Source organism: Canis lupus, chromosome 20 (assembly GCF_003254725.2).
Source record: "Canis lupus dingo isolate Sandy chromosome 20, ASM325472v2, whole genome shotgun sequence".
Classification (NCBI taxonomy): domain Eukaryota; kingdom Metazoa; phylum Chordata; class Mammalia; order Carnivora; family Canidae; genus Canis; species Canis lupus.
Window position 1 is genome coordinate 22,252,911 of NC_064262.1, and position 22,658 is coordinate 22,275,568.

Sequence of the window (22,658 nt, forward strand, 5' to 3'; positions counted from 1 at the left end):
CCAACATAAATGCCCAACCATCAGCTTTTTAGTCAGGTCAGAGTCAAAGGCAGTAGAAAACCACCCCAAACCTGACCTATCAAACAACCTACAGAAGATGTGAAAACACTCACCAGGGCCGCCTCAGCCCTTTGGCTGAACATTGAGTCCGCTGAACCGTCTCAGAAAGGAGATTATTACAAAGAAGATGCGATTGCAACTGCTCTGCCACACGCTTACATGCACCTTCTCTCAACACTAGGAAGGCTAAATTAGAGATAGAGTGATAATTAATAGGATCCTTGGCAGCAGGAGCCAGCTTCTTTAGCAAACCAGTAATTGCTGCCTACTTAAAATGACAGGGGATTGAGCCAGGAAGGAGGGAGGCGCTAATGATGGGAATCATAAAAGGTAAAACAGACTTTACATCAACAGGTTACTTGGCTCGCATTCAAAACTACTTCTTTATCTGTGGATTCAGTTAATAATGACAACAATTATATTCAAAATCATTTGAAGGAGGACAAAGGAGGACTAGAGATCAATAATCCTTCTGAAATATCATCACAAATGCAAGGAAATGGGTGAAAACAGATCTCTCCTCCACACACTGCCCAACTCCGAAAATGGCCTAACTTCCTAACGAGATCATGAAAATAATTATCCATTTGTAGAAGATATCATAAAAGAAAAACAATTTTTTCCCTTCAGTGACGTATTTTGACTTGGGATATCCTTTGAAAACATCCAGTCTTATTGAGAAATTTTTAGTGGTGGCCACTGACAGAGTTTAGGCCCTCTATTCTAACATTAAAGTAATTTCCACTCTAGGAAAGAAAAGGTATTGAGCTCACAAGTTGTTTACTGGAACGAATGATGATGGCCAGCCGGCAAGGTAAAGGAAAGTTAGCACACAGTGTCTCTGGTTTAAACCTCCAGCCTCGGGAAATAAGATGGCACATCAACCTGTTACATCGATTACCACTCATATGGGCAATATTCCATCAGAGAAAGGCAGTACCTACAACACATTCCCCATCAAGAAGCAAACCAATGTACCTCTAACATCTTTAGATGCCCAGAGACAGGGAGAGATGAGGATTCAATCTTCTGCCACAGGGAGATGTCTACAGATAAACCAGGGCAGCAGGTACATAGTTTCACAATGACTAATGCTGACCAAAACTCTTCATAAAATCAACTCCACAGGTAAAGAAACATCTCGTTTGCTCAGGAAGTCCCTGGCTCTCAGATGGTGTTGCAAATATGCCCTGACGGCTCTCCAAAGAAAAGAAGAAATGATTATAAAGCGAGGGGCTTTCCAACAAGATGCAGCCCAGGAGCCCCTACTGTAAATATCTCATGGAAAGCTGCAACTATTCTTGTGGTAGTTAGGTAAAGATGCATGTGAGGAAATAAATGGAGAGCAGAAGCACTCCAGAAACTCAGATGGTTTATCTTCCTTTCGGTATGTAGAAGAATCCAGCGTTTTTCTTCCTACTATTGGTCTCTCCCACTAGTAAGGATTAAGAATGTTTTTATGTTCGTTCTGTAAATGTCTAGCCCATTCCTGATGGAACCCACTAAATATACAGAGCTTACCATTAAAGCCACCAACTAGTATTTTTATAACTTCTTCCTCTCTATTAGATCAGTATATCCTTTTATTGAAAATATTTAACTCAATACTTTGCAATGACTAATGCTCTTAACACCCACATGTCAAGGCAGAAGTTATGTTCATTACACAACATTATGATGTTTCAAGACCTTTGGCATTCAAAGATAAACAGTCCAGAATGGAATAAACTGGCTACAACTTTATGAAGACACACAGGAAAAGCAATTAACGAGTCAGGTTGAGGAGGGAGGGAGAGATAAGGAAAGAAAGATAAGTGAAAAACATCAAGATGTTAGGAGCTCTATGTTCAGTGGCAGACCATAAGTACGGGTATGTAGATAAGACTTCTTGATGTCATCAGCAAGGAAAATCTGAAGATCTTTAATGAGGAATGAGGAACATAGACAACTTACATACCATATCCCTGTGAATAATTAAGCATCCACCATCCCACCTTTCGCTACCTTTCTTGGAAACTTCAGCACCTAACTCCTTTCTTTTTTAGAAACAGCTTTGAAAACAAAGGACTACCTTTAATAGATCTATTTATCTTGGATTCAGATGTTCAACCACACCCAGAGTCTCTTGTCTTTACTTCATCAGAAACCTTTCTATTCCAAAATCAACATGAGTTGTCACCTCTGATCACTTCCCATCCTGTCTCCCTCTCTGTACCCCAAATACACAGTAACCACTGCATGATGATGGCAGTTAAGAGAGTGAGCTTTGAAAAAAAAAAAGAGGGTGAGCTTTGAAGTCAAACAGTCCTGGGTTTCACTCATGGTTCCACCCTTATTTGAATGGCTTTAGGCAAGTGACTGAAGATGGCCAAGCTTAGTTTGTTGATCTATAAAATGGGATCCTACCTACCTCATATTAGAATTAAATTATACATTTTAAATGTTTAACACAGTATCTGGGAGGTAGGAAATGCCTTAATATGTTTGTAATTCAACTAGATCTGAATTACTCATCCATTCTGCTTCAGCTTCTTGACTTTTCTAACACAAGAAAAACCTGGGGAAAAAACTGATGTAAGTACCTTCCTGATCCCAGGACTCACACACACACACACACACACACACACACACACATACACACACACACACACACACACACACACACAAACTAAGCAAGCTATTCTTTATACTACACATAAATACAGTATGAAGATGCACAAGGCAGGCTACATATGAAAGGCAAAACAACAGGTAACTTTCATTAACCTCACTGAGTTTGTTTTCACTAAGTATTAGAGGTCACTCTGTATACAAAGTATAGCTCATAGTAAGGGCTTTAAAAATGCTAGGTGATGCTGTTACTATTATTACTGTTTGGGTTTCTTTGTTGTTACTCAATTATGTGATCTGTCCCCTAGGCAACCTAAACTACTGGACCCACTAAAAATAAGTCTTTTCTTCTCTCCTTTATTAAAAGAATTCCAAGCACTCCCCACGAGTACTCAGGTGATGTTTATAACAATAACATGGTTCCAATAACAATAACAATTGCTGATCCTTATAATATGCTAATCTGCAAAACACTGAGAAGTAAGCTGAGCTCAGTTTCTTCAAAACCTGCCTACACCATAATTTCTACATCATCCTACCACTTTCTGCTGAATTCTTCAACAATGGTGCCTGAATATGTCTTTTTCCAGGTTCCCACTCCCACACTCCACTTCCTAAAGAACGGTAGAAATAAATCAAAATAAAAAGTAACATATCTGGACAGTCCCACTCAACTTTGAAAATCTGAAAGTAATGGGCCATTTTTATTGGCAAATAAATGTAAAAATGGAAGATCGAGTACTTAGAAAAGCTTCATTAATGTCGCTTCATGTATAACCCACAATGATGATGCAGCAAATAGTGTTTGAATATTTTCCCAAGTGAATATGTTTTTAAGCTCAGAGAAAGAACTGCTAGAGACAGATTGAAGAAAACAATTTTTTAATATAGTCAACTCTCATTGTTTGTGGATTCCCTATTTGCAAATTCAGCTATTCACTAAAATTTATTTGTAACCCCAAAATCAATACTTGCAGCATTTTTGCACTGACTTGTGGATACACGCCAAGAGGTGAAAAAGTTGAGTCATCCGACACATGCATTCCCAACTGACATCAAACAAAGTGACACTCTGCCTACTTGCTCCAGTTCTCATACAGTACATAAACGTCCTTTTCGAGGTTTTTTAGTGCTTTTCATTTTTGCCTTTTTCTAGATGACTTCACTATGTAAGATAGTCCCTAATACTAGTGCTGATGAGCTGTCTAGTGTTACTCTTCATGAGAAGGCTATGATGAGCCTTACCCAGAAAATACAGGTGTTAGGTAAGTTTCAGTCAAGTGCGACTTACAGAACTGCTGGCCTTGAGTTCAATGCTAATGAACCGATAATATATATTAAAGTGTCTTTAAACAAGAAACACATAAAATAAGATTACTTATTCATTAGTTGACAAAAAATGTTGTGACCAGAAGCTCCCAGGAACCAAACTGTGCCTTTCCTCTTGAAGAAATTGTGTGGTGTTTTCTTACTAAATGTTTGTGGTAGCTTTATAGAACATAAACATCACAAATAATAAGAATCGACTGCATATTTATTCCATCTCTGAGCACCCACAGGAGCAACACAGATGGCCCCTACTCACTTATTGGAACGTCTACATACACTAGGTGTGTTACACATTACCTTCTATAACCTTGACAGCCATGCCAAGAAAGAACACTATTACCCCCATATCTTAGGTGAGAAAATTGAGCCTCAGAAAAACATAACGGGGGATGCCTGGGTGGCTCAGTAATTGAGCACCTGCCTTTGGCCCAGGGCATGATCCTGGGGTCCTGGGATCAAGTCCCGCATCAGGCTCCCTGCATGGAGCCTGCTTCTCTCTCTGCCTATGTCTCTGCCTCTCTCTCTCTCTCTCTCTTTGTCTCTTATGAATAAATAAATATTTTTTTTAAAAAAAAGTAAAGGCCCACAGCTAATAAGAAAAAAAGTCAAGATAATTTCTTACATACTTTCCTGAAAGAGCTTAACAAAGTTCCCAAAAGGTACTGATCCCTTCTTGCACACCAGAAACAGTTCATCCATTTTGGTCATTTTTATTCAACAATTATTTATTGGGCACTCTCAATCCTGGGAGATGCTCAGTGAACAAACTCCCCACTCCCAATGGGCCTTTTTCAAGTAAGAACTGAGACAATAAACCAAGTATCATCTATCAGCCTATTTATAGACAGAAGATGCTTGAATTCTTAAAATACACATTATCCTTTAAATAAGAGCTTCAAATAAAGGGACAGCTAAAGACTGTCTTCAGTGAGTATCAGTTTAAAATTTCTTTCTTTCACAGGGTAGTTGATGAGACCACTGAGCGGGCTCTCTTCCACTCCCAGAAAGAGCTCCTCTGGCCCTCGATGGCCTGATCTGCGTTCCATACCATCCTTTGGTGCCCACCCACTTGACAAGTGACAAAGGTTTATATTCTATATTATCTCCTGATTCCACAGTGGGCTTAATGAATATTTACTGAATATCATTTTACCTCCTAGGGCAAAGAACATTGGCCCAAGGATTTTGCAAATCATTCCGAAACCATGACTCTGAAAAAATAAGGGTAAATGTCAACTCTCTTAATATCCACCTATTTAGATGCCCATGAAATAAATCTACTGTGAAAATTTCCAAAACTGCCTTGTCCATCTCCAATGGCTGGTTCTTCCCCTACTTGTGGGTGTATTAACTCTCAACTCCATCCTACATAGCTGATTCATCCTGTTGTCTCAAAATGCAGAACTCAGAAGGGCATCTGATTGTCCATATCTGACCATCCTTCTCAGGCTTCATTCTCTCCTGTGCTCATTACTTTTCAGAGTACACTGGCTCTCACCCTAAAACATCTAACTCCATGGTCTTTTGCTTCCCTGTGTGTGGTATGTGTGTGTGTGTTTCAATCACATGGAAAGAGGAAAACTGTCATTTTCTCTTTTTCTTTATAAAATTCAGGACAGGAATTGTTAAACCAAGAGTGAAGTTTTGATTAGTCATGACAATCAAAGAGAAAAGATGCAAATACTCTGAAAAATGCTGCCTTAAGAATCCAGTATGTGTTGGTGTGAATGTGTAAGTGGATTCTTAAAAACATGTCTCCCATTAATTGTTAATCAAATTAGTTCCATTCCTCTGCACACAACAGCTGATAGTTGAGGAAAGTGGCCTGCCAGACTCCCGGGAGGAAAGAGAGTACTAGTACTGGTCTGAAAACTTGCTGAATATATCCTCAACTTTTGAGAATTGACTCAATTGGGGGGTTTTAAGCTATGGAGAATCAAATTAATTAATTAATTGTGACAAAGCAATGGTAGAGTCAAAACCACTTGCACAGATTAACCACTTTCTTTGATTCTTACATAAGCCCCTAAATTCTAACAGCAGTGACGCCAGGAGGAGCACATGGGCGCACCTCAGGCCAACAAAGGCATAAGAGTCGTGCGGCAGGAACAGGGGCAGGAACGGCAGGGCGACTAGGCATCAGCAGAAAGCCGGCGTCTACTGTACCCTTCCTACAGAAAGTCCTCTCCGTACCTCACTGAATCTTCACAGCGATCTGATGAGGCAGGTAATCTCATCCACAGAACACGTCAAAGCTGTAAGGATGAAGGCATCCACTTATGTGTGCAATATCATGCACCCTTTTCTCATGAGACAGATAGTTACTATTTGGGCTAATCTTCCTTTCTGCTTCCTAGCGACCAGTTTAGCCACTGGTTTGGGGGAGAAACTTTCTGAGGCTCAAGAAAGCAAGCCAAAAAAAAAAAAGAAAGAAAGAAAAGAAAAAAGAAAAGCAAGCTACCTGATGTGGTAAACGTACACCAAAACATCAAGTTGTATACCTTAAACATATACAATTCTTATTTGTCAATTATACCTTAATAAAGGTAGAAAAAAAATAAGACAAGTAAGCTATCACAACAATGTGGATAAAGCATTCAAGGTTTATCACAGGATCAATTTAATCAGTAGATGGAAAGCCACTTGGTTAACAGAAATGGCCCATACAAACGCAAAGGACTATAGCAATCATGTTTTCAGAAAATTCAGAATAAAGGGTAAAAAGCAAGCATAAATTAAACAGTTCTTCTAAAAAAAATTAAAACTTGGGCTCTAGTCTACAAAATAGCTATACATTGCTACAAGGAGGGAAAAAAAATCCTAAAAGAGTAAAAGATATAAAGGTTTGGAGGTGCAGGGATACAGAGCACAATGGCTTTCTTTGAATGAAGAGGCTGAGGAGTTAAATGTGAAAAAATAAGGCAGGCACTCACTAGAAGCAGAGTTGAAAGCCCACAGTTAGGAACGCCAGATCCCCATGTGGAAATGGGAATGCAGCTTGGCTGCTAGACTGCTCAATGCTGTGAAATCTTTATCAGTGCTTCTTATTATTTATTCTTCCACCTGGCTACAGTCTATAATTATGATGAAAGGCATCATGTTGATAAAGACAAAGATTGTTCTGGCAACAAAAGGAACGCCTTACCTGTAAATAGCAGGTGCCATCTTTAAAAACCTCCCTGCTAGGGATCCCTGGGTGGCGCAGCGGTTTGGCGCCTGCCTTTGGCCCAGGGCGCGATCCTGGAGACCCGGGATCGAATCCCACATCAGGCTCCCGGTGCATGGAGCCTGCTTCTCCCTCTGCCTGTGTCTCTGCCTCTCTCTCTCTCTCTCTGTGACTATCATAAATAAATAAATAAATAAAATTTAAAAAAAATAAAAAAAAAAATACCTCCCTGCTAGGCTTCCTATAGGTCACCACTACTTGACCTGCATCAACTCCCAAAGATCTTGATGTGGATTCTCCAGCTAGGGATCATTTAGGCCTCCCCGCCCCTTCTCTTCTATGGCCCTTCTTTTCCTGCTGATTAAAACGTCATTTCAAGTCAAAACCCTATTCATGCTGTGGATGGATACAAAGGATACCAGAATGTGGGAACCAGACAGACCCTAGCAGCAAGAGTTGGGCTTTGGGCTGAGTACCTTACCCATCTATTTCTTTTAATTCACACGATTACCCTATAGCCTAGATCATATTAATGCCCATGAGCCCCATTTAGCCGCTATAGAAACACAAGCTACAAGAAAAGTAGTTTTTAAAAATTGACTTTAAAAAAAACCTGGGCAGCTCAGGTGGCTCAGTGGTTTAGTGCCGCCTGCAGCCCAGGGCCTGATCCTGAGACCCGGGATCGAGTCCCACATCAGGCTTCCTGCATGGAGCCTGCTTCTCCCTCTGCCTGTGCCTCTGCCTTTCTCTGTGTGTGTGTGTGTGTGTCTCTCATGAATACATAAATAAAATCTTTTAAAAAATAAATTAAATAAAATTAAAATTAAAAAAAAAAAGCTAATAGGTGGCCAAATTGAAATTTAAGTTAAAAATCTGTTTTATTTTGAAGATTAAACCCAGAACTTTAGACTTCAACTGCTTGGTGCTTTTAACCAGTTTACAAAAAGAGACAAGGACACCAGGACCTCTTCTCCGGAGAAGGTCAAAATGTAGCAAAACAAAATAAAACAAAAAGCAAAATGCTTGGGTCTAAGTAGATGTGGGGTAGGCTGAGTTTCCTGCTAAAGAAAGAAGTCTGATAATTTTCTACAGGCTCTATTTGTCTGACACAACTTTGGCCTTGGCCTTTCCTGTCACCATCTATACCTCTCCGTCATAGAAGTGAAATGGCCCAGTGAGATCCAGAACAAGGGGAATGACTGTAGTCGAGATGCCCTTACTATGACAAGACACATGCTGGCGGGTCCCAGCCATTCCGTCCCTCTGTTTTGGAAGCTCCTACACTCTGCAAACTGTCTGGAATTCATTAAGATAGGAAAACAGGCTGAAAGCCGTATTTCAAATTTTATTCAGCAGAAGTTTTGTGAAAAACAATTTGGTCATGTGGGCATGCTCAAAATCATCATCACCCTGTTTCTCAACCAAATCTTAATTCAGTCAAGTGACTGCATATTGAGTCTGGATTATAACCCTCTTTTGAGATGTGGGCCAGGACTCCTTATGGCAGTGAAGCTAGGTTAACTCCAAATCATCCAGAGATCATATTTAGAAAACCAAGAATCCTACCTGGTTTCACTAGTGTATATCTGAAAGCTAACTTTCTAAAAGGGAAGTTTTTGGTTTTTGGCTTTTGATCAGTGGATAGTTACTGCCAGTGGCCATCTCTAGGCTGACCACAACAAGCAGCACCCCCTTTTTTTATTAAATGTATGCTATCTAATCCAAGAAGTTTTTCATCCCAAAACAGCAGGGTAAGCATAACTCAAAATGGAGACACGGGATTTATGGTGAAAGCATTGGGGTAGTCTTCTTTCTCAAACATGAGTGAGCATCACCAACTCTGGGGGACTTATTAATACACAGACTCCTGGACTGACCACCAGTTTCTGATTCAGTTGAACTGTGGTAGAATCTGAGAACTTGCATTTCTAACTAGCCTGAGGGCCACATTTTGAAAACCACTGCACTAAGGTGGTGGTGGTGGTGGATGTATTAGGGTTGCAGGGAAATGAGGTGGTAATTGTTCAATGACGGTGGAAGAGGAAGCACTGCAGAAAGGTGGGATTTAGAAAATACATAAGCTTGGACAGTTTCCATGCAGGTGGCAGAAAATCCAAACTAACTATGCTTACTTAAAAGAGGAATTTATTGGTTAAGTAACAGAAGGGTCCAAGGACAGGCCTAACTAGGCCTACCAAGGAAAGGCACAACTTGATCCAGAGGTGAAACTCTCCTACTAGGATCATGGCAATGACGGCTGGCCATCCACCAAAAATGCACGCTCTTTTCTATTCTAGCACAGAGGTGTTACTGCGCAGTGGGTGTCTGTATTTTCCAGCTCCCACTCCTGCATCTAGATACAGACACAAGCCTGGTCCTTGCCAACAGAATGTGAACAAAAGTGAGGCCTGTCACTTGGACCTTAGTTATGCCTTCTCTTCTTTTCCTTTCTACGACCAGACATGAAGGACTTCAGGGTCCTACACAAAGGGAGAACCAGAAGATGGAATGAGTCTGAGTACTTGATTTGCCACATGGAGAAAAGCCACCTACCACGCAGGAACCACTTACACATAGGACTGTTGCACACCACTTTGATACAGCAACTAATATTAACCTAATTTAAGAACCTGCTTGTTCTCTGCCTACAAGGTATGGTTTTATCCTAAACCCAACATCTTCCCAAGTTCAAGATCAATGGAAAGAAAAGGAAAATCTCTTTCTGTTAACACCCTAAAATCCTGGGATTCATTTTCACTAGTCAACATGAACCTCTCCGAAACCAATCTCTGTGATAAAAGGAATGTGGCAGGACCTGTGTCAAATCTGTGTCAAATTCTCCACTCCTGGAGCCACAAAACTGAAGCATATGGGCTGAACATCTGGGAAGGGGTTGTTACAAGAATTTGGAAAGGAGATTATGGGCAGGTAAACTAAAGTGTCCACTAGGGAAAACGCATAAAGAAAGGGAAGTTGGCTGTCGGTGCGAAGTGATTAGAAAGATGTCATGTATACAAAGCCAAGAGTGAGAAAACGGGGTACACATCAGACCAGAACTGACTCTAGTCAGTCTCACTGACTCCAAAAACACACCCCAGATAATTGTCCTTGCCATTCAGCCCCCTGCTGCTAAATCATGCCTTTCAGTGATTTCATGATGCTATGACCAAGCAAGTGCCATCAAACCTTCTTGTTCATTTCTGAATCAACTGACCTAAAGCTTCCATATGCAATCAGTATCATTAAAACTACATTCTGAGATCCCATCGTTTAGCAGGAACACATACAGCATTTACTTAGATAAAACATTATTAGTGTTTATCTACCTAAGGACAAGTGGACAAATGACCTTGCTGAGATGATGCAAGGTATGGTTCCAAAAAGTGTACAGACCAATTCTCCAATACATGAGCCATGCCAATCTCTCACAGGTTACCCACCAAACATACTTCCTTGCAGCAAATAAACGTTTATTTGGAATGTCACCAGGAATCATGCTAGTTGCTTATATTTTTAGGGACCATTTCACTAAGTTACTGCAAGCTTTTCCTTTAAAAATAAATAGGATTTTCAAGATTGCACGGTCGGTATCATCCTCCCTTGAAAGTAAATGACCCTAACTGGCCAATACTATTTTAATGTTTATTCATAGTTATTCTCTGCCAAAAGCATTATAAATTAGTTGCAAAGGGTTCTACTGGCCAAGGTGCCAAGGTTCTAAATTTAGATGGTGCAGTTATGCAGGCTCAGTAATACACCAAAGTAAAGCTAATCCTGAAATAGTACCTTTTGCTAAAAACTTCAAATGCTCAAAAAAATAAAAATGTACTCAATCCTTTCCATGGAGAAGGGACTGTTACGATATCTGTGTGTCTGTCCATAGACTCAATTCTAGAGTACTCTCTCTGCTTGGGACAGATGCAAGCAAGACAAACAGTGTGGCCATATCTCAGTGAGGTCCTCCAGTAGGCTTTATTGGGATTGTGCTAGGTTCCAAGTTAATTAGGAAAATGATCTTTAGGGTTCCTACATGCTTTTCCTTTCACCAGGTTTCAAATCTCCAGTCATAGAAATAAAATATATGTTCCAAAAAACATACTTCTTGAAACTAGTTAGTATTTAACATTTTACAATACAGGTACCAAAGTAAATATAGCATTCCTATCTGCCAGTTAGTAATTTCACATACAACCTCTGCCATCAAGCTAAATGAATCTACCCTGCTTCAAATCTTCTCACAGAAGTTAAGCTTCCTAGAAGGAAAATGTGTTCTATAAAAATAAGTTATAAATTCCCAAGAGTAGAGGCAACCACTTTTCCCATTCTGCCTTTGATCACATAGGAAAACAGACAAATGCGTGTGAATGATTCAGCAAGTTATCCCACTTTGGGGAAGGGGCGGGGGGTGGAGAGGGTGCAGGCCACAGATGCCTTCCTGAAGTTGCTCAACAACCCACAATTGTCTTATAGAAGGACAGGACGACTCTACCAGTGTACTCCATACATCTATAACTCACTGCATTTGGATTTAAAATATTCGTTCTCACATGACCCGGGGTTTTTCCCTTTTGAAAGTCACCACTCCATGAGTACTTGAATCAAAGAACACAGCAACTGGAATTCGAACGCTTTGAAGATTTTTGTTTTAAGTTGTTGAATTAAAAACACACTACTGCCTGTAGATGTCAACACTGATGAAAGCTTGAGGTGCTGTGTGGGAGGAGAGGCTTCTTCTTGAATTTCCATTTTTGCACCAACACTGACATTTTCACATCAGTGTGGACAGGAAGCGTGATCTAGAGGCTGAAACACAGGATTGCAAATCAGGAGTTCCATAAGGGCTTCGTGTGGTGTACATGCATATTTTGTTAAATGAACCTTAAGCTCTACATTCTAATCCTAGGGCACTTGGATTCCTCCTTTATATTAAAACTTAACTCAAAATCCAGCCAGAAACCATCCCTAGGCAAAGCACGGTCAAACATGAATGATCTCAATGCAACAACAGTGAGAAGAACAAGGGGACAACTTGGGTAAGATGATCCTCGAGGAAAGAAAGGGCAAGAAAAATAACAAGACCCATCTCCACTTTCAGTCTGAGGTTAGGCTTATAAAGACAAGCATAAATCTCTGACTCACTCAACATTAGGAAAACACTTAAAACCAAGTTATAAACAGTTACAGGGAAGACTAATGTCTGTATTTTTCTCCACTATTCACATATGACCTTAAACCAGTCCTATGTATCTTCCTGAGCACCTGTAAGGTAAAGCCTAATGTGAGCTGCTTTATAAACAATACCTTTTATCTTCACAGCAGCCTTACAAGGTAGCTATTGCCCCATTTTACAAAAGAAGGAACTGAGATTCAAAGAGGTTAGGGAACTGACATTTGAAGAGGTTGGGTAACTTGTCCAAAGTCATACAGCTAGTGAGTGGTAGCACCAAGATTTGCAGACTTTTTTCAGACATTAGGTCTTGCTTCAAAATCACCTCCTCCATGATGTCATTCCTGATATCAGACCCAATCAAAAAGGCCCCTTCTTTCCCAATCACACTGTATCAATTATACCCTATTGAGCAACAAAAATTATTATTTTCCATTTATTTGGTACATTATTAACTGTGTTCTCATCTCCAAAATGGGAAGCACCATGGTAGCAGGAACCTTGCCTGTCTGGTTCTACATTTGATTCCCTCTGGCCAGCACAGAGCCTGACACACCATAGGTGCTTAATAAATAATTGCTGTAAGAAGGGAGAGAAGGAAAAACAATAAACCCAGGTCCTTCTGACCCAAAGTTATATTGCCTCTGCCTGAAGTGACTGAGGGAGGTTTTAGAAGCACCCTGGGGAGGACACTAGGGTCTTCATGATTCTGAGATATCGTTTCCTTCCCTGTAGGTTTCTCTCACTTTTACCCCACTCTTCCCCCGGCTCAACTTCTAACTCAGATGGAAAACAACCAATAGGTCATCATCTGCAACACACTCGGGGCAGTGCCCATTGCTTGCGAAGCCCCTGAAAATTTAGGCACTGGAAGACAAGAACCTCACGGTTCTGAATCTCAGGGGAGATGTCTCGCGTGAGCACCACAAAGGTGTATCCCTTTATTCTTCGTGGCATGCATGAAAGGCCAAAAGAGGGAAAGACATGGTGAAGAAATAAGGTAGCCATGTTTAAGAATCAGCCTAGAGAAAGGAGGAGCCTAGTACTCTCCCTGAGATCTCAGGAATAGAGAACAGGAGGGACAGGGGTTTGCAAGAGATCCAGACCTGCTTGCAGGTCTTCTTGCCCTCTGTCTACATCTGGCTCCATAAAGTTACAGACTTCACAACTGGGTGAAATCCCTTGCCATTAGAGTACACAATGTTCGCTAGACTCACAAAAACCTTCTTATAAACTGCAAACTTGTCTTTATAATACCAAAAGCTTGTGGTAACTCCATTTAATATCTTCAAGCCATCTTCCTGATTATTTTCTCCAAATTACGCATATTTGGAGTGGAGTCAAACATATTTTTATAATTTACTTTGATGAGACAAACCTAACAGCAAAGTACATTTCATACTTAAAACACACATACAAACACACTCAGAACAAATGAAAACTCTTGCTTACTCTCCTTGAAAAGTGCCCCCCCAAAAAAATTAGCCTAGTGTTTTTTTTCCCCTATTATTTATCCTAATACTGCCAGTTCTGAAACAAAGCAGTTGGAAGGAGAAATTTAGTAACTTTGATTTGTCCCAAGATACATTTTTTTACACTGAGGTCCTATTCCTGACAGTAAGCACATGTGACCTGTTCTAAAAAAAGGATATTTTCCACTTCTTGCACAACTGGAGCAGATATAAACATCAGCCTGTGCAAACTGCAGTGCAGAACTCAAAGGGAATTAAAAACACACACACATACGTACACTTAAATAAATTCTATAAATAGCAGTACTCAGGAAAAGGAAATCTCTAATAACATACAGAACCAACACTTACAATCCACTTTAATCAAATTTTCCATCTAATCATACCACAAAACTAATTTGCATAATAAGACTTGAACATCTGCCAGTGTGAAGCACCTCGATCTTGTCTATTTTACTTCAGATTCACGAATCTATAAGTGTCTTAGTTATTGAGGAATATATGAAGAACAAATGACCATGGTACAGAGAAAAGAAAGAATTATATTACCAACATGTGCTAGGCACTCTGCAAAGCATTTTGTAGATTTTATTTCCATTTTAAAACTTCTTGGGGATCCCTGGGTGGCGCGGCGGTTTGGCGCCTGCCTTTGGCCCAGGGCGTGATCCTGGAGACCCGGGATCGAATCCCATGTCGGGCTCCCGGTGCATGGAGCCTGCTTCTCCCTCTGCCTGTGTCTCTGCCCCTCTCTCTCTCTCTCTCTCTCTCTCTCTCTGTGACTATCATAAATAATAAAATCTTTTAAAAAATAAAATAAAATAAAATAAAATAAAATAAAATAAAATAAAATAAAATAAAATAAAATAAAACTTCTACCAACAGTAAGAGAATGGTTCAATTGACCCCATTTCACCGATAAAGAAACTGAAGCTTCTAGAAGCTAAGTGTCTTGAACACACATGTAGCGGTTAAGTGGCAAAGCTGCTGAGCACAGCACTTCAGCATGGCTCCCTCTGAACCTGTCCATGTACACCCAGTCTCTGCCACCACCAGGTGCTCACAGATCATGAGGAAGGTCTGGGAGTCTGCTTAAACACTTAGCAGACAACAAAAACCCCCAGAAGTCTATTTTAGGATGTGTCCTCCAAGATGTCTAACATTTTATTTAATGCTGTAGAGAAATATGCTTGGGTATTGCTTGACCTTCAAAGCCAAACTTAAATGTCCCTACCTATTCACAAAACTGGCCTCCAATTTCCCTTCATCTATGAAATGCCCATTGCTGATGCCCACCTCCCTGCCCAGATCACACTCTGTCTTGTATGTTTAGCTGGGTCCATGAGTTCTTTCCTTTACCCACTGGGAGTTCTAGAGCACACACAGAATGATGCTACTCTGCATTTCCACTGCTATGCACAGTGCCTTTTTACACAGCAGTACAGGCTAGTGACAAGAGCTAAAGCCAGGGAGTCTCAGGTTGTATCCAGGCCCATCCACTTGCTATGTCTCAGTTTCTTTCACTGTAAAAGAAGAATAATAAAAGTACATACACTCAAGGTTGAAGTGAAAACTAATTGAATTAATACAAGTAAAATATACAGACACAGTCCCGGCAGGTAGTAAGCACTGTGTAATAATTATCAGTTTTAAATATTATAATTAATATCATGGTTGTTTTTATTTATTATTATCATCTCATGAAGGTTTTCCAAAGACTAAGTGCACACACATAAAAATACTTAGAACGGAGGAGTCCCTGGATAGCTCAGCAGTTTAGCGCCTGTCTTTGGCCCAGGGCCTGATCCTGGAGTCCCAGGATCGAGTCCCACATCGGGCTCCCTTCATGGAGCCTGCTTCTCCCTCTGCCTGTGTCTCTGCCTCTGTGTGTGTGTGTGTGTGTGTGTGTGTGTGTGTGTCATGAATAAATAAATAAAATATTTAAAAAAAAATACTTAGAACAGGGGCTGGCACACAGTAAGTGCTCCATGAATCTTAGTTATGTTCATTGGTGTTAATTTGCACATATCAGGGCTCAGTAGACACATACTGAATATAAGGTTTTATGTATTCACTAAGGCCACAGCTGCTTTTTTTTAAACTAACATAAATAAACTTTTATGTGTTGGATCAAAAATATAAAATGTGAAAAAAAATGTATCTGAATACCTCATTAGGTGCTGGTATTCATTAGGAGATTGGTTGTTGTTCAACCAACAACTCTGGCCTTAGGGAAGAAAACCAAAGACAACCAAATGCAAACACCTTCTGGAATGTCAGGACTCACTGCTAAGTAATAAAGAAATAATAACTAATAACCAGAACACTATTTGCTAACATTTTACTGAACCCTTACTATGTGCCTGTCACCCTGCTAATTCTGTTCCACAGTCAACGTCACAGCTAATGTTTTTAATACCCCTATGATGCAGGCTTCCATTAGTCAGATGAGTAAAGTGAAGTTAGGCATTACCCAGCCTGCCCAAGGTCACCCAGCTAGTTAGTGACAGTGATGCCAGAATAATGCTGGCAGTTTCCTGCAGATTGGACAGATAGAAAAATCAAGAAAACTCTCAGAAACCAGTAAGAGATTGACAGTTGTGTTCTGCCAAGACTGGATTATCATTTCAGAAAAGAAAAGTGTATTTTTTTTTTAATCAGAGAAATTCATTTCTCTTTCAAGTAGAAGTTGGAGCTGATAGATTGGATGGATAGCTAGCCGTGTTCCACAAATTCATTCAGATGTCCATGTTCCTTCTACTCTTGTCTTTTCAGTGTTCCCTAGAGTATTGCCCTTGGCTTTATGGTTAAGCAAGATTACCACCATCATGTCTGTGTCCCAGCCTGCAGTAAGAGGGAAATGCAAAGTGGAGAACAAGCAGGTTCAGAAAGGGTATTTTTAGTAAGAAGACTGGAGAGAAAATCTCAGAATAAATACAAGAAGTGGCAGTGGCCTTATACTGCAACATGTGAGTGTGCATGTGCGTGTGACACAACAGTCTTTGTCTTTCTCATTTCACCACAACCTGTGAAAACCTCACACGTCTCTCTATGAATCAGCATTTGGGAACCACCGCTGTATCCTATCTTGCCATAAAAACCTAAGACTCACTCTCATTCCCATTTCTAATTTGTAGGAAGTTCAACAACAGTTACCTAAAACATAACTAAGATTTTGAGAAGAGAAGAAACTGGAAATAGATTAGGTCAATTCTGAAGTCTATCCAGGAAAAGGGCATGAGCAAGTACAAAGCCACAGAATTTCACACCCAGTAAACTGGACAAAAGGTGTTACCATGTTTTAAAATTGTTTTCAGGTCCCAAAGACCTAGAGAGTTCCTTCACTGCTAGGAATGCACTGAACAGCTCCACATCTGTTTCCCTGATGTGACTGTACCAACGTGTGAATTCTGGGTTCACCCTTGATATTTGGCACCTTTCCCCTGCCACCTACCACTCAGAGCTCATTCCCAAGAGAACACACAAAGGCTTCAGAGAACCTTGCTGGCGGAACCAAACTGCAAACAATTCTTCATTAGAACCTTTCCTCACAGCATGTGTCTTCCTATAACACAGATTTGCCAGTGAATATGACCAAAAAGGGGTTCACATGATCTAAACCCAGCAGCTTCATATTCCCCAAGGCCAGGGGCCCTGGGTTAGGAATGAAAGAAACTGTCTTTCCCCATGAAACACCTGCACACCTGAGCTTAGCCCAAATGAAGAATACATAAACCTCCCTTTGGAGAGACTGGTTGGATGCCTATTTTAAGAGGCTACAATGCTGAATGCAAAATCTGAACCGAGTACCCCATCCTAAGTAGAGTCCTAAGGGAGAAAACAACACCTGTTCAAACAACAAATCATTCCTGTGCCAGGCATGGTCTAGGCCAACTGTCCTGAAATAGGGCTAACTGTGCCCCTCATGGACATCTGGCAGTGTCTGGAGACATTTCTGGTGGTCACAACTGGGGGTAGGGTGGTCCTGACCTCTAGCAGGCAGAGGCCAGGGATGCTGCTCAACATGGTGCAATACCCAGGACTGTCCCCACAACAAAGAATTATCCAGCACGAAATGTCATTGCACTGAGGTTGAGAAACTCGGCTCTAGATTCTAGGAACACAACAGTAAACAAGGAACAGACAGAAAGAAATCCCTGCTCCCTTGAAGCTGGCAGTCTCGGTGTGGAGAAACATAAACGTAACATATTAGAAATGACAGTCAGTTATAATATAAATATTATGGAAACAACAGAGCAGGGCGAGGAGAATGAGAGTTTGGAGGTTCAGCAAGTGTACACAGGGAGTCTAGGTAGGCCTGGTGGGAATACTAAAAAGGAGACCCGAAGTTGGTGAGGTCATGAGCACTGTGGCTCTCTGGGCAAAGGACGGTCCAGCCAGAGGCACCAGAAAGTACAACATACAAAGGCCCTATGGCAGGGGGTCTGGAGTGTTCTGGAAACAGCGAGGAAACGAGCCCGGCGACAGCAAATGAACTCAGAGCCGACAGGGAGCTTGACCATCACATACACAGGCTGCCTTTTGCCAGTTAAAGGATCTCGAGTGCTACTGAAACTAGGAGCCATTGGAGAATTTTAAGCATAAAATGACACGATATGGCACATTTCAACCCACCATTTCTCGGCATCCGCAGTGACAATTTAGGGCCAGATAACTCTCTGTTGAGGGAGCTATCCTGTGCAAGCAGCATCTCCAGCCTCCATTGACTAACAACCAGCACCAACCCCCTTCCACTTGGGCAACCAAAAATATCCCCCGGCATGGTCAAAAGACCCCTGGGGGGCAAAATCTGCCCCCCTTGAGAAGCGATTTTATCAGAAACACTGTGGCAGTCGCATAGAAAATCCACCAGAAGGGGTAAGAGTAGAAGGCAAGAGAGCAGTTAAGAGACTACTGCAATAACCCTGGCACAGGCTGGTGAGGACTTGGACCAAAGTGGGAACAGAGGAGTCGCTGAGAGGTGGGCCGACTCTGAACACATTTTCAACTCCAAGAGACAATCCAGAAAATACAACCGATAGACGAAATGGCTACAGCAGTCTTAACCTTTCCGTTTCTGCTTTTTTCCAACCAAAACTTACAAGAAGGGAGGTGCCCTGGCAAAGACTTCAGACAAAAAGCCATGAGGAGGCCCCCAACAACATGTAGCCCTTTTAAAGTCACACAACAGATGCCGATGACAATAAGTTAGACAACTGTGGAAAACAGTATGGGGAAATTTTGCCAACCCCATATATTTATTCACAGATTTTATTTAACTGGTTTATTTCAAAGAGCATGTGTCTGCTCCACAGACAAGTTTTACAACAACTTTTTTAATTTAGCATTCCTCTCCATACCGGTTCTGTCCCGCACCTGTTTCTAGCTTCAACGTGTGAAGCCATTGCTTCCCACGTACCCACATTTTTCCTTACACATGCTAGCTAGCTACCGAGGACGTTCACCCTTGCAAGTAATTTTTTGCCGACTCTGAAAAAGAACAGGCCCAAATCCTTCAACATGAGTTTCATGGCACTCATTTGGGTTTTTCCAGATGGTATTTTCCTCACTCTCTCAAACTCATTTAATGTTATGTATCAGCTCCCATCAAAAATGTTCCAAACAGTCCGGTTAATTCATTTCTTTCGGGACTACACACCACACACACACACACACACTCACTCACTCACTCAAACACTCACTCCCTCATTCTGGCCATGTAAGCATTTGCTTATAGAAGCAAAAGCAGAGACTGCTCGGTAAAACACTGGTCCCTTCAGCCGAATGCACATAAAGCCCCAATGAGCATAACCAACAATACCCTTTACACAATATTACTCAAAACCCCCCACCCCCAACACACACAATCTCTGCTCACACACAAAACAGCCATTATGAAGAGAAACCATCAACTAAAGGCTGGTTTTAGGCATCTAACTGCGTTTCCTTCCAATCCCCTTCAAGCATCTGCAAAGACACTGCTTCAGCAGCCCAGTCAGTGGTACGCCGTTCCCAGATTTTCTTTCCTGACTTGGATTCAGAGTCTTGACACAGCCCTAAAGGAAACAAACCTGGTTCTGCTTGCCACTAGAGCAAACAGGAGCCCCGTGCACCCCAGAAGCAAAGACTGTGCTATACTTTGCTCCTGCTTCAGTTGCCCTTCTCTTCCCCACCCCCACCCCCACCCCCTGATTGCTGGACCCTCTCGCCCTCTGCCAGCCAGCCAGGCCCATTCACCCAGACGCTGCCCACTGCCAGGAGCAGGCAGGAAGGTCGCAGACGGCTGCAGAAGCGCCGCTGAACCCTCCACTCAGACTTGCAATGGTCTTCCACAACTCAGAGCGGATGGACAGAAAACCCTTCTCTAGCATCCCAACCTCGAGGGTCCGTCTCCCTCTTGGTAAACGCTGGACACGCCCGGAGGGGGCCACAGGACAGAGAAAGGAAGATACCCAACCCATTCCGATAGACGAGTGGGCATGGAGGTCGCACAGGAAGTGGGCACTCCAGGTGATGGGGCGCCAAACCAGCGGGCGTCTTCACTTCTCTCCAAAAAGTTTTTGAAGTCCCCAGCATATTAAACACGTGCGGCCGCCAAGCCGGGGACCCGCCAAGCAGGTGTGTCGCCACACCCTCCGGTTCCAAGGCTGTCCTCTCCTCCAGGAAAGGCCTGGATTTGAATGGAGCTCTAGAGCCGCGGGGGTGGAGGGATGCCGGCGCGCGGGGAGGGGGGGGAGGGGGGAGTTTCACCTGGACGAGGAGACACGCCCACCTGCGGCCCCCGACGGGACCGCGCGCCCGGGGCCGCCGCCTGCGAGGTGAGAGGCGGGGCTCGCGGAAACAGCACCTGGAGGCGGCGGGGGGCGGGCTTTCCCAGAGGAGCCGGCACCAGACCAACTAATTGCTTCCCTCGGCGTCGCGCCTCAATCCACCCCAAGCACTGCCTCTCCGAGTCCTCAACCCGCTAGGATCTGCAGAAGAGGGGTGCAGCAGAAACTCCCTTTACCTCCTTCCCACCGGGCGGGCGCTGGGGTCCCGCGCGCTGCTGCTGCTGCTGCTGCTGCTGCTGCTCCTCCCGCACCTGCGGGCCGGGGCGCTCCCCAGCCCCCACCTGGTCTCGGCGGCCGGCATCCCCAGCCTCCCCAGCCTCCCCAGCCTCCCCAGCCGAGGGACCGCCCGCTCACCTGCCCGCGGCGCCCCGAAGTGCACTTGGGCGGAGCTCCCCAGAGGCGCACCGGCCGCGCGGGAGCGGCCCCCACCTGCGGGGGGCACGTCGCCCTCTGCCCCCGGGCAAGGACACGGGGTCCTTGTCCCGGAGCCCGGGCGACCGGCTGTCCTCGCCCCAGGCTGCGGGGCGTGGGGCCCCCCAGCCGCCCGCCGCGCCTCCCTCCGGCTGTCATCACCACTCACCTGCTCTTCAGAGGTTGACTTTTGAGTTCGTAATAGGTTTTGGGCTCTTCGTGAAACTCCTCCCCGACTTCGAAATCCGGCACGATCCCCGATTCCGACTGCATGGCTCCCGCTCCCAGTCCTTCCACGGCTGCAAAGTGAGAACAGAGCCCGGGGCGGGGGGCGGAGGGAAGGTGGCGGGGCCTGGGTTCCCCCCCCCGCCCGAGCCGTGCGCCCCCGCGCAGCGCCCAGCTCAGCCCGCTCGCCCGCGCGCGGCCGCCCGCCCCGGCGCGGCGAGTTTACACTCGCACCCGGGCGGGAGGGGCGGGCGGCGGGGCGCTGCCTGGGATCTGTAGTTCGGCCCGGACGGGGCGTGCCCGGCTCGCCGGGGGAGCCGCTCCCGCGAAAACTACAACTCCCAGAAGGCCAGGCGGGGGCAGAGGCAACGTGGTGGACACCGCTATTGCAACTCCTGTTTGGAATCATTGTCAATGTCAGCAGCTCCTCTCCCCTCTTCTCTCCCCACTTGCTTCAAGGGTACAGACTTGGCTATTTAATATTAATAAGAACGGACTCAGCCTTGCTCTCCTACCGTCACCTCTACTCCCCGCTCGGACATTTTCGAGGGCACGCCAGGTCCTTAATAAAATAAAATTTTTTTAAAAAAAAAATTTTTTTAATTATTTTTTTATTTCATTGTGAAGCGTTTGGGCACTCGAAAGTTTTAGCCTTCAAGCCTGCCTTAAAAATAAAAGGGCTTACTCTCAGCCTGTATGCTCCCCAGCGCTGCTGCGACATACCAGCTTGTCCTCAGATTGGAAGAGAGTGGAGGAATTCGCCTTCACTTTATAATTAAAACATTATTGCAAGAATTCTTCTCCTGCATTCCTTTCCTATAACTCAGTCTGGGCTTTTTACGATCCCATTCATCCAGCTGAGTGGCTCTTTTCCCTTTATCCAATTAGCCACTTTTAATCTAAAGCAGCACTTGAAAGTTTCATTAATTTTAAAAGGCACCGAGTTACGAAACAGCGTCGTCACCGTCAGCCTTTAATTTCTCAGTTGGCTGGGAGTAAAAAAAAAAAAAAAAAAAAAACGAGATTTTCCTGATAATTCAGGAGTGAATTTGGGGGATGCATAAGCTGTACAGGTGTCATCCTCCCTCCTGAGCTTCCTGGCACTCTTTGAGGTAACAGAATAACTGACGCAGTCATGGCTCAATTCTACTTCCAGACCTTCCCTCTGATTAGTTCCTACTAGTAGGATGTGTTCCTTCTTTTAAAAGTGTCTTGCATCAGGGAGGCAGTAGAGAGTTAGAGGCTGGCATTGAAAGTTATAAGAGTCAGAGCTGAAATCCCAAAATCCTTGTCTAAAGGACGGTGTAATCTTTGGCATGTCACTGATTCCTAAAAGCCTCAATTTCTTCATCTGTAACAGAGGAGACTGGCAAACCTGTCTCAGAAGAAGT

The 22,658-nt window shown here is 43.3% G+C and overlaps 1 protein-coding gene across 11 annotated transcripts in view; it reads right to left on the bottom strand.

Moving 5' to 3' along the window:
- MITF (melanocyte inducing transcription factor) overlaps window positions 1-21,506 on the bottom strand; it is a 218,481-nt gene extending 196,975 nt beyond the window's left edge. For 7 of the 11 annotated variants that reach the window (XM_025456551.2, XM_025456549.2, XM_035702634.2 and 4 more), the window contains exon 1: window positions 21,212-21,505. In XM_025456551.2, the coding sequence (XP_025312336.1) occupies window positions 21,212-21,315 (104 nt within the window). In that variant the 5' untranslated portion in view covers window positions 21,316-21,505. Of the gene's footprint in view, window positions 1-21,211 lie in introns of all 11 variants that reach the window. The other 4 variants (XM_035702633.2, XM_035702631.2, XM_049098441.1 and 1 more) reach the window with 2 other exon arrangements.
- Between the last annotated feature and the right edge of the window lie 1,152 nt (window positions 21,507-22,658).